This window comes from Periplaneta americana, chromosome 11, assembly GCF_040183065.1.
Source record: "Periplaneta americana isolate PAMFEO1 chromosome 11, P.americana_PAMFEO1_priV1, whole genome shotgun sequence".
Classification (NCBI taxonomy): domain Eukaryota; kingdom Metazoa; phylum Arthropoda; class Insecta; order Blattodea; family Blattidae; genus Periplaneta; species Periplaneta americana.
The window spans coordinates 110,610,019-110,622,164 of NC_091127.1; the positions used below are offsets into that span (position 1 = coordinate 110,610,019).

General features: G+C 35.0%; 1 protein-coding gene across 5 annotated transcripts in view; it reads right to left on the minus strand.

Annotated features, from left to right (window-relative positions):
* Window positions 1-12,146, minus strand: part of Isha (Insulator su(Hw) mRNA adaptor) — a 169,275-nt gene that overhangs the window by 156,703 nt on the left and 426 nt on the right. For all 5 annotated transcript variants that reach the window (XM_069839880.1, XM_069839878.1, XM_069839879.1 and 2 more), the window contains exons 2-5: window positions 10,342-10,470; window positions 9,372-9,533; window positions 5,642-6,007; window positions 2,092-2,312 (exon numbers count right to left, since the gene is read on the minus strand). In XM_069839880.1, coding sequence (XP_069695981.1) covers window positions 2,092-2,312; window positions 5,642-6,007; window positions 9,372-9,533; window positions 10,342-10,470 — 878 coding nt within the window. The remainder of the gene's footprint in view (window positions 1-2,091; window positions 2,313-5,641; window positions 6,008-9,371; window positions 9,534-10,341; window positions 10,471-12,146) is intronic.

A 12,146-nucleotide genomic window follows, 5' to 3' on the forward strand; every position in this document is an offset into this window, starting at 1 on the left:
AAGAAAAGTTATGTTTGCAGAAAGTTGTTTGTCAAAATAGATTTCAATTGTGAAGAAGGAAGGAGGTTGTGTACTAACTTCCTTAGAAGTTCTGGTATCATTTATAAATTGAACATGATTTTCTGCTTCTCATTAAAAAGATAATTGTCCACAAAACATATCACTGTTTGACTCATGTTTCTATCATAATATTAGTTTCGAAGTTACAAGGTGCGAAATTTCCCATGTGCTACTGATGCAGTACACTCCTACTGTGGTTTCATACGAATGTGCTGACCTTCATCTACAAGAAGTCATTTGGGGGTGCACTGAGCTGTGTAAACAAGGAAACGAAAATATATTTTGAACACCTGCTCTAAACAACATCCTGACATGTATTTTCACTAGGATACAGAATACGTATCGCATTATGCATCTACCCCAGAACATTTGCCATAAAATGCTTGACATTTAAAGGTCATATCTAATAGTGAAAGATAATTAATGTGTAACAGGTAATGTTCCATTTACAAAGTCTTATATTGGTACTGTAGATACCTTTAAATAATATAAAAATTGTCAGTGCCACTGCAAGTAGAATCACATAATATAAGTCGTCCTCTGCTGATAGAATTTTCCAGGCTCTGTAAATTCGAGATACATACACCTAAAGACTTTTATGTAAGAGATGAGCTATAAAAATGTAATTAAGAACAGCTGTAAGACAAAGACACACCATTCTTAGAAAGATGCTCACTAAAGCCTGTAACATATCTACATTTCTGCAGATAGTACAACATAATGTTATGGACACACTACTATGAAAATGCTGGGTTTGTAGTGAATAACCTACCCTTGGACAGAAAACCATTCAGTCCATGAATGAATGAAATATAACACTATAGACTATTGATGCATTATTTCAGGCTCACGAACACGCTTAAAATTATAGTGAAAAAATTATACATACTCCTCTCAAAACATAAAAATGATTTTCTACGTAAAATTTCAAATTATCATTACCATAAAAACAAAGTTGTGATCATTGCACTGCATGACAAATGACAAAGGAAAGAAAATTTTTGTTTATCATAGATAGTGAAAGAAAGACAATTTCCTTGTAACAACTATGATTCTATTAAAACCTTCCATCTTTTCTTGTGATGTTATATTTTCAAGGCACTATATACTTTTTCTTATGGACGTGGGACCCAAAGACTTGCATTATCACAACCTGAGACTTAATGTGCTTACCACTTCTTTGGTAGGGATGATTGTTTATGTCCATAGGACTTCATTCCTTTAAATATCGTGATTCACTGTTTGGTGTCATCAATTCAGCTACACAACCCTCAGTTCTGACACAGTCTGCGATTAACGCCCCATGTCCCCTGAGAGTTCTGCAGCCTCCACAGAATAACATGCATATGCAAGTAAGCGGACGTATCCTGTGTTGATCTGAAACTATTAATAGTTGAAGTTGAAATTTATGATGGAGAAATTAGCCAGAACTTAACCAGCAATTCTGTTTTAATTGATTAAGGGAAAACTTTAGAAAAACCCCAACTGATAACTTGTCCCTCCCAGGATTTGAACCACAGCCCACTCGTTTCAGACTTGCTAACTGTTACTCCACAACACTGGACAACCTCAGGATTCAATAAAACTTTTTCTTCTTTTTGTGCAAGGGAAGGGCCCTTAATTTGCAGTTACTCATCCCAACTATATCAGCAGGTTCATAGATGTTGCTGTGCTAAGAAGCATAGTCCACTTAGTTCGTCAAAAACAATCCAGAGCATACAGGCAGTGGATCCATATTACTCATAATGAATGGTGAAAATGGAGAAATTGTTGGGATGTCACAAGGGAGCCAGAGTAGGTACCCAGAATTGTATGAATTATGGGCTTGTCCAACACAAATTAATTCAGAGTTCAGTGCGATTTGAACCCAGGCCTCTGGCTTATAAGCTCAGTTCACTAGCACTGAGTCACTGCAGCAGTTATTTAAAAAATAAATAAATGAAACTTTTGAGGCAGCATAGCCGGAAAAAGCTTTTTCTACTTTCCCTCACCAAACAGACCAGTATACTTGGGACAATGGCTACCACAAACCTTGCTAATGCTGTGGACTGCTGAGGTTGTGGTGATGGTGCTGCATTTTCATCATCATCCTCTGATCCATAGTCGAAATCAAGGAGCTTCTTGTCAAACTTTACTTGATCTGCTTCCTGTCGAGTTGAAGAGTCCTGCTGCTGTTTCATTAGAAGCTGCTGTAAGTGTTGCAACTGTTGGATTATGTTGGCATCCATGTTATTGCCCCCTTGGTTAGGTGTCTGTGGAACAAAATTTGTTTTAAACATCAATATAGAACGAGTCAAAATGAAATTTTAATTACGATATACAGTCAACTCTGAATATAGTGAACCTAAATCGTTGGTCCCGACCTGCATACATTAAAAGTACATTAATATTTCCGTTTATAGTGAACCTCGCTTCGATTATAGTGAACCTTAAAAACTGAATTTACAAGAGTTGTATCCTGACAAATTCTTATTTGGAGTCAGACCTTCTTGTATAAAATTGAAAGAATGTGTTCAGAACAACATTCTAAGTTTCTTACTCCTTTAGACAAAGGTAGGATTAGTGATTCTTAGAGCAATGAGCTGTACTGTAAATCCAGACAATGCATAACGAGCTTGCCTCACTCCACTGTCGAAGGGTCGCCATTCGGTTCTCAGGCACACTACTCTATCGTTATTTATAATCCTCCAACGTCAAAGGGTTGCCTTTTGTTCTCAGAAACATTTCCATTATGACGGATAGCATAGAAACAATGGAAAATGAAATTGCTTTCTTTTACTAAAAGGGGACAGACATTATGTCCAGAGCATAAATGAAGGTAAGATTCAATGGCTTTCAAACTCCATCAACCCTCTCTCAGGTTCCATTAAGTGACCCGGGAAATTCCAAGGCTGAGTACGCAGTTTGTCATTTATAGTGTTCCAACAGTGAATGTACTGTATAAAAATGCTGAAGCGTATATTGTGTTTTCTTTGGAAGATAAGGTGATTATTATAACTGACAATGAACGTGGTCTTTCGCAAGCAGACATAGGTCGAAAGCATAGTTTAAGTAAATCAACTGTTAGTAACAGTACACATTGTAATCCACTCCACAAAAATGAAATATTTTAATTACTGTACAGTATTTTATTTTCTTGTTCACAATTTCATTCATTCCTGCCATTTAAGGTTAGATGAGAGACACTTCGGATTTACTGAATGAAATATGCAAGTCCACAGAGGTTCACCATATCCAGACTTGACTGTATTATGTTACTTGTCATGCAATCAACAGCACTACAAAAGCAAACTTCATGAGAAAATAATTCATGGACAATCTCTATCAAGTTCGGAAGTGATTTTACAAGCAATTTTATTGTCAAAAGTGTGATTCATTTTGGTCAAAAGTGACCTATTTCTTAACAGACTCGAGAAATTCTTACTACCTGCATAAACTCTCGTCCAAATTGGAAATTATTATTTTTTTAATTGGTTATTTTATGATGCTTTATCAACTGCTATGGTTATAGGATCTAAATGAGATGATGATAATGCTAGCAAAATGAGTCCAGGGTCCAGTGCTGAAGCGGAGCTATTGCAATAGTAACTGGAAATGGACATTGCAAGGGAACATTTGATGAGGGGTCTGTGTAGTCAATTTCATTTTAACATTAGATAATATGAATGTACTGAAACTTGTACACGAACTGGAATTGTGATAGTGAGGTACTAGGAATTCAGATAAAGCTATGAAGCTTGAATGCCTCACATTCCCAATACTAAACTAAATCTGAATGTCGTAGAGTCAAATCCTGCTTTTACATTTTCCCTACTCAAGTTTTCCCACTTTTTTTTTTTCTATTAGGAACTGCATAATCATAACGCTTTAGTCACAATGCATTTGCATTCCACATTTATATTGGCCGAGTTTCAAATTTTATATGGATTTGTGAATAAATGGACAAGTGAGAATTAGGCTTTTGGAAATTCCGTGTCCTGCAATTTGACATTTCCAATGTTTCAGAACTATGTACAAGTTCCATCATTGGAGCAGATAGGCAAGACAGATGGGGTTGCCTACTCTGTTGGGCTTGGCTGGCTGATCCAGACAATTAAGCCAAGCAGTCACAATGAAAGCCTAAAATCACATAAGTAGACAGATGTTCGAAAGAGAAGCACAACACATATAATCAAATCAGAACGTTGCAAATTGCAATCAACTTCAGCTACTCAATCAGGTAATTTTTGCAATTTGTTAAAAATGAAGAAAAATTCTTATGCAAGGCAAAATCTGTCTCAAAATATTCTAAATTTTAGTCTAACTGCCAAAGTGCTGGGCAAAGTTGCTTTTTAGAAAATGAAATCAATAATTTGTCAAACTTCTATGTGAAATGTTTTCGATTTTTCAGTCTCCCGTATTTTCTTCAAAACAGGTTGGCAACCCTAAATAGGTTGAATAAACAGTTGAACAAGTAAACTACATACTTCAGTTTTCTCAAGTGTAAGATATTGTATCTAGAAGAAACAGAAAGGCATATCCAAAATAAAATTGAAAATAGATAAACAACTTATTATGTTTAAATACATTAATAATGTTTGCAACACAACATTTGGTGCACAGTTAGTCATGAGCACAATCTTTTCTTTATCTGAACACAACAAATAATATTTGTAAGTTTTTGAAAACAAAATAACAGTTAACTTTTGCTTTTGATCAGAGTTTTGACACAATAAAAAGAATTTCGAAACAAAAAGAAAAAAGAGAGAGAGAGAGAGAGAGAGATCCTTAAAATTCTATAAAATGATGACTATATTGATATGCCTATATAGTAGCGTGAAAGCTGGGTATTGAAGAAAAAAGATCAAGATATGCAATACAGATGACATTTTTAAGAATAATGGAAAACACAATTAGATAAAATTGAGAATAATACAGACAAAAACTGGAGATATAATACATAAATTAAAAACTACAAACCTGGATAAACCACACACATTGAATGCCAATAGAGGAATTAGTTTGGAATATGTATTATATGTCTTTCTCATGTTAAATTTTACCGTGCCTGGTTAATATGTTTCGGCCTGCTATTGGCCTTCTTCAGAAATAGTTGTTGCTGGTCTTGGCACCTTTTGTTTTGTTTCTTGTGGGGGTGTGTTTGTGTAGTGTAATGTGGAATCAAAGAGTGTGTGTGTTCTGAAATTGAGTTGTGTGTTGAGAATTTCATTTAGATGTGTTTTTGTGTGTCTGTATATTTTGTATTGTTCTAGCATGTGGCGCCAAGACCAGCAACAACCAGTTCTGAAAAAGGCCAATAGCAAGCCGAAACATGTTAACCAGGTACGATAAAATTTAACATGAGAAAGACATAATACATATTCCAAAGTGATATAGTGTTAAAAGTTGTGTAATCAAGATGTATAAAGAGGAATTAGCCTAAGTCATATACAGACCAAGAGATATAGAAGTATAAGCCAACTTAGTGAAAGGGGATGAATCAATTTAGAATCCTAACATAGTCCAATGCTTGAAAAGAGTAAGAAAAATGCTAAAAGAACTACAGTTATTGACAACACAGTACAACAGTAGTAACAAGTACCTGAGATTTGCCTGATAAGAGATTAAGTCCTTCTCCTGAGAGCTGCATCAAAGTATTATTTGCTGCTTCCATTTGCGTCTGGGTAATGTTCATCCATACAGGTGTACTTGTAGCCTCAGGTTTCCCAGCATTTACAGGAGTTTTGCTCAGATTAGACGGTGTTCTATTCACAGATGGTGGTGTCTTGTTCACTGTAGTTGAATTCAGAATTCCTGATATGGATCCATTGCTAGTGTTGGATACAGTTGTTTGTTGTTCCTTGTGAATAGGATGATTGGGATCAGCAAGATCGAAGAGTGGCTGAATCACTTCAGACTGGAAAACTGAATTCTTCTGCCACAGATTCAGCACTCTTATGACTTTACTCTGAAAAAAAGAAGTTCAAGTTCGTTTAAAATTTTCCCTCATATTCTAGGATATTCATTTAACATGAATGTGTGTGTGTGTGTGTGTGTGTGTGAGTGTGTGTGTGCCTAATATGTATAGTTCGGTTCAGCTTACTTCATACCCAAAGGGTGAAACCTAACCATTTTTCCCCCATTACTACATATGTTAGTGGATTATGGTGATTTTCTAGTTTGCAGGTTGAATTTTCTTTTGCCAACTTCGTTTCGAATTTCGATACTGACAAATACTACAAATGGTAGTGAATTTGTAATTGGTATGTTGGCAGCTGAGACAAATATCGACAATATTTGTTGGTACTGGAGTTCCATAAAATTAAAATTGTACTAGATTTCTAAGCCGGTTACTGGAAGCTAGTGAAATCTGAACATACTAATAATTAATTAATTAATATCAGTATTAATATTAATACATAATAGTTATTTATATGTGTTGCGTTGTGGTTATAATTCAAGACTATAGTCAGGTAAGTTTTCAGAGTTAACACTAATAATTTCATATGGTCAAATAAAATACATTTCTAGATTAGGTCTCGTGAGTCTATTGTTTAGTCAAACCAATGAATTTCGTATTGCCAGACAAAATACTTGACATGTTGATCCCTTTCCCGCATAGTTTATCTACGAAAATATGTTACAAATTACTAATTTATTTAGAATAACCTTCCAACATGAAGTACGGTAAGTAAATAAGTCATTTAGTACGTAGGATCATGTGACATCTGGTAACAGTTGACAACACTGACAAGATGGCAATATTTGCTGTTTAGGAACTGTTCTTATGTGACCCTCACTATACAGAGGATTTTAAAATATGCATTATGAATGTCATTACACTTAATACATTTATAAAATCAATCCTTATTTGAGTGTGTGTGTGTGAGAGAGTCAATTATCGACATTGTAATGCAATCTTAAGCAGATATAGAAATCATGAACAGAATTACAGTAAAAATAGGCGTAATATAGAAAGCTCATTATTATTATTATTTTAATGTTTAGAGAAATATTTGTGTGTACATAGGTCAACAAGGAAATTTTACTTTGGACCATAAGTTCACACCTGTTGAAAATCTAATAGAAAATCTTTTCATTTGGTAACATAGAGGCATAGGCTACTGCAATAATAAATTACGACGAGAACTGATGCTTCTTTTTGTGTATGATGCAATATGTTACGTTATTGGGTTGTTATAAAGCATTATTATGACGTTTCACAAGACTTGACAGTGACAGTGTTGTAATATGCTATGCAAGTTGTAGTATCAATATGTGGCTGGCTGCAAGCCCAGGCTTCAGAGCTCAAGACCTCATTGCCGATCTAAGTTCTCTACATCTGTGGTGTGTCCAATGCCTACCAACTTCACTGAATGATTCGGGTTCTGCGTATTGCAGATAGATGGCAGGACTGTGACCTATTTTCAAGTTACACGCCACTTTGGCGTGCATGATGTGTATCTCTGGAGAATGTCTTGTATTAGGATAAGTGTATGTGTAAGTGTAGAGTAGGGACGAAACATTATCAACAGTAACATACGCCTTTTCTTCTTATGCACTGCAGAGACATAAGTTATTTAATCCAGACATTATTAAGACACTGGAAAAGATTAAAAAACGGGCTCTCAAGTGTTGTCATAATAATTCACCATTAAAATGGGACACATTCACGGACTGGAGAACGCGAATTCGATTATGCGCAATGTTCAAAACATACAGAGGTGAGCCTGCCTGAAGAGAAATAAAAAATAGGTTGCAGCTGCCAAATTACTCTTCAAGGAACGACCACTCATATAAATTGAGGGAAAGAAGACAGAGGACAGACACTGGAAAGTTTTCTTTTCTCAATCATACTATCAGGGACTGGAATGCTTTATGTCCAGACTTACTAAAGGCTTTACCAATAACCAAACATGTATTTAAAAATAGGCCTAGGGACTTTACTAATAGACGGTAATATTTTATACACACTATTTAAAGGGTGTAATTGATATCTTGTTATTTGAAGTGTTCTATCAATGAGGAAGTGTGTAGTGTCAGTGAAGTCTATTGTGTAAGTGAAGTGTGTTGGTGTCAGTGAAGTGGCTGTGCAAAGTATTTGAACAGTGAAATGGTTAGAAGTGTTAGTGAAATCAGGATAGAATCAGAGCAGTGGGTGAGTTGACAGCGAAATAAGTGTAGTACCAAAAGGTACTTGTGCAGGTATAAACCTCTCACACTCGTGGGTCTTAGTTCGAACTTAGGGTTAAGATACAGATTAGATTTACTTTAAATCTGTTGAAAACAACAACAACAGATTTACTTTAAATGTTATTTTAAGTGTTCATGCTTCATTTAATTTAGGATGCTTATTATTATTATTATTATTATTATTATTATTATTATTATTATTATTATTATTATTTATTGTTTTTTTATTAGTTGTGTTTATTATTAATTGTCATTATTGAGTGTAATTAGTTGCCATTGCCACTGGGTATATACCCATTTGCAGTGTGAATAAATACATAATGTTTCACAATCTAGTGATTAGAAAGTTGTGCACCACAATCTTTACTAGTCTCGAGGTAGATATTTTACACGAAAATCTCTGACCCTCTGGAAATCGAACTTGGTCCCCTACATATAGTTCTACATACAGACACACAACATGATAAAGCTATGAACCTGTCGTGTTTCTGTTATGGGGCCATTTTATTAGAAACTGGATGAATCTCGAACAGTTCTGGGTATTATGTCAAATAAAGAGTCCTTCAGTCTGCTCAAAATTGAACACACATTCTTACTTCAAGGTTATGATTACTCTGGGCGTATTAATCCAGTTCTGGATACATTTTATTCTATTCTAGCCCAACTCTCATCTACTGTAACGCAGTAGGTCTATTCTAAATAAGTGTGAGCATGTGTGTAACAGAGAGAGAGATATATGAGGAGGAGAATATGAAGAGTAAGGTGTTCACACACGCTACTGTAATCAAGAACAGGGAAAAGCTATAGTAATGTGTATTTAAGCTGTTCTAACATAAATTTTATCCAGGTAAAATGCTAACTTTTACTCCATTTGTATTTTCTTTGTCCAGGGAAATTACTAGTTTTTTATGAAAACACTCGTATTTTACTCACCAATTTATAGGACTATCATGGATCACTATATAGTTTAGCCAACAGCTATAGTGATTCAATATAATGTACATTTAAAAATTGTTTGCAATTGCTGCTGTTCACAAAGAGATCTGATATGGGAGTTTAATATCAGAATAAAATCAGGTTGCTGACTATGATTAATACTAACACTATTACCTATTGTATATCTGCATAACGCAACTTACTTTATCTTCTGGAGGGCATCTGAAGAGATTAATGAATGTAGTTTGCATATTCTTTGCAAATCGTGGTGCAAAAACATCTTTTTCTGCACCAAACTGATGTCTGGATTGTCGGACTATAGAGTCGATTACATAGAGACCAGGTACTTTATACTCAGGTTTACACTGAAATAGAACAAAAACAGTTCGTACAGTTTAAACATGAATTTTAATCAATATTTGATACTGACACACGAATCTTAAAAAAAAAAAAAAAAACTATGAAAAAACTGGAAAGTTTAAAAAAAATCAAGGGCGCGCTTCTGAACAGGGGCAGTAGTATTCCCTCTAAGGTTAGAGCCCAGTTTAGGTGTGTGTGTGTGTATTAATCGAAAATTAGGGGCTAGAAAATATTGAGAATAGGACGCATGTTTATGTAACATTTTTTTCGATTAATACACACACACACCTTAACTGGGCTCTAACCTTAGGGGAAATGCCACTGCCCCTGTTTGGAAGCGTGCCCAAAATCAATTGTCGATATCGAATTTTGACTCAAATTCAAAATCTTTTACGAGTTGTCTTCAGAAAGATCACTTGCACTGTCAGACTTCAGCATAAAGAACCAAACGCTACTTCATTAAATCTTACAAAGAATATACTAGGCCTACTGTAACTTTAGTATTAGTCAGCAAGTTTGTTTGCAACAATAGAAGAAAGACATACGTGACTACCAATTAATACTAAAGCACATTCACCTATTATACACATAAAAATCTGCAGACAATATATCTAATTATAAATTATACAATGAACACAATGTTATCAATACAATACAGTACAGTACAGTACAGTACAAGCAGCCAGAATGAGATGGACAGGTATACCTGTGTGGATGAAGATTAACCTATTCAAAAAACAGTAACACTGGAGGACTTTATTTTTTTAAACTAAGATCCTTAATTTCTCTTCTCAATACTAACAAATATTTTACCTTCTGTATAAATTTCTCTACGCTCTGTACAACATGTTTGTAGAATTTGATTGCTTTGATAGCTCCCCTTGTAATGGAAGTCATCTTAGCTTTAGAAATTGGAGGTTTAACATCGTACAGTGCGGAAAGCTGTAAAAGAAAAACACCATCAGTCACAATACAAGTCAACATAAAAATTTCACACACAGATATATATATATATAGAGTTACATACAGACTCAAGTGATGTTTCGTGGTGGTGAAAATTCTATTACTCGACCAAGACCAGTGGAATCTTGCAGCCTGGAGCATCACTTATATATTGTTCCTGCGTTCGTAATATGTCATCACAATAGTTCACATTACGACCGCAGCTTCACTCACCTCAGTCGAGTAATACCAACTTCTAAAACTGTAATTATTTACTTCGGTGCCAAACAGAATGTTGATCAGTATGGCGGACATCGAGGATCACTGACAGGTTAGGTTTGGTAGGCGAATCAAAAACCTGTGCAAACCAATTCTAACCTGTCACTGATCCTCGATGATGTCCGTTATACTGACCAATGTTCAATTTAGCATAGAAATAAATAATTACCCATTAAACTTGTGAGGAATTGACAAATTAACGCTTGAGAGCTTTTTTATTTCGTTTATTTTACGACGCTTCATCAACTGCTATTGTTATCTAGCGTCTGAGTGAAATGAAGGTGATAATGCCACCGAAATGAGTCCAGGACCCAGCGCCGTAAGTAACCCAGCATTTGCTCTTACTGGATGGTGGAGAAAAAAACCACAATCAGGTAACTTTTGTCTCAACCAGGATTTGAACCCTAGCCAATCGGTGTCTATTCCAAAATCGGCGGAATCCGCTCAACGCTCGTTAAACGAGCGTTGAGCGGATTCTGCCGATTTTGGAATAGACACCGACGCACTTAGGTTAGGTTAGTTTAGGCTTTTATTATCCCGTCAAGATGAAGGTGAAAGCGATTGAGTGTGATTTTTTGTTTTCTATGTTGGCAGTTCAAGTACGTCGGTGTCTATTCCAAAATCGGCGGAATCTGCTCAACGCTCGTTTCACCCAAATGTTATTTTTAAACAGTTTGAAACTGTTTTGGAAGTTATTCTTAAAAAAATATGAAACTGTTTTGGAAACAAATGAATGGAAGTTTAGGAAATAAAATATAGGACAAATTAAAAATTGAACAAACGCCTATCTTTCGTACGCATCTTTCAGCCTCAGTGCTCTGATATGATCATTTTAACTCGCAAGCCGATATCTCCAAGAAAGTAATTAACTTACTTCAAAATCTAATGGCAGGAAATTCGTAACTCAAATTGTGCAAGTAAGAAATCCTATACGGTAATAAGAAAATCAGCATAAGTTCCCCAAAGTCTAACAAAAACTTATGTTTCATTAAGAAATTATCTCCAATAGCATTAACGTAATGACCTAACCCACTAGGCCTACGGGTTTGTAATGGTCTTTGACGAACATGGTTGTTCGGCTGAAGGATAGATGCAACTTCCAAAGACGAAACACGCATTTAGGAGATTTTAATTTCTTATTTATTCACAACTTGTGTCAATTTTACAATATGTTTTCTCTTATTTAAGGGAATAACATTTCCATCGTTACAATTAGACCTGAAGACAAAAAATGTCGTCTGTTACTTTAAAATATTAATAATGTCCGTATTTAATACACAAAATTTTAGAGTTTATTTTCTCTTTGTCAAAATATGCGTTAAAACAAAGCTCAAAATAATTTATTAATGCATCTATAGAAAAAAGACGTTAATGGCAATCATTACACGCACATTCAT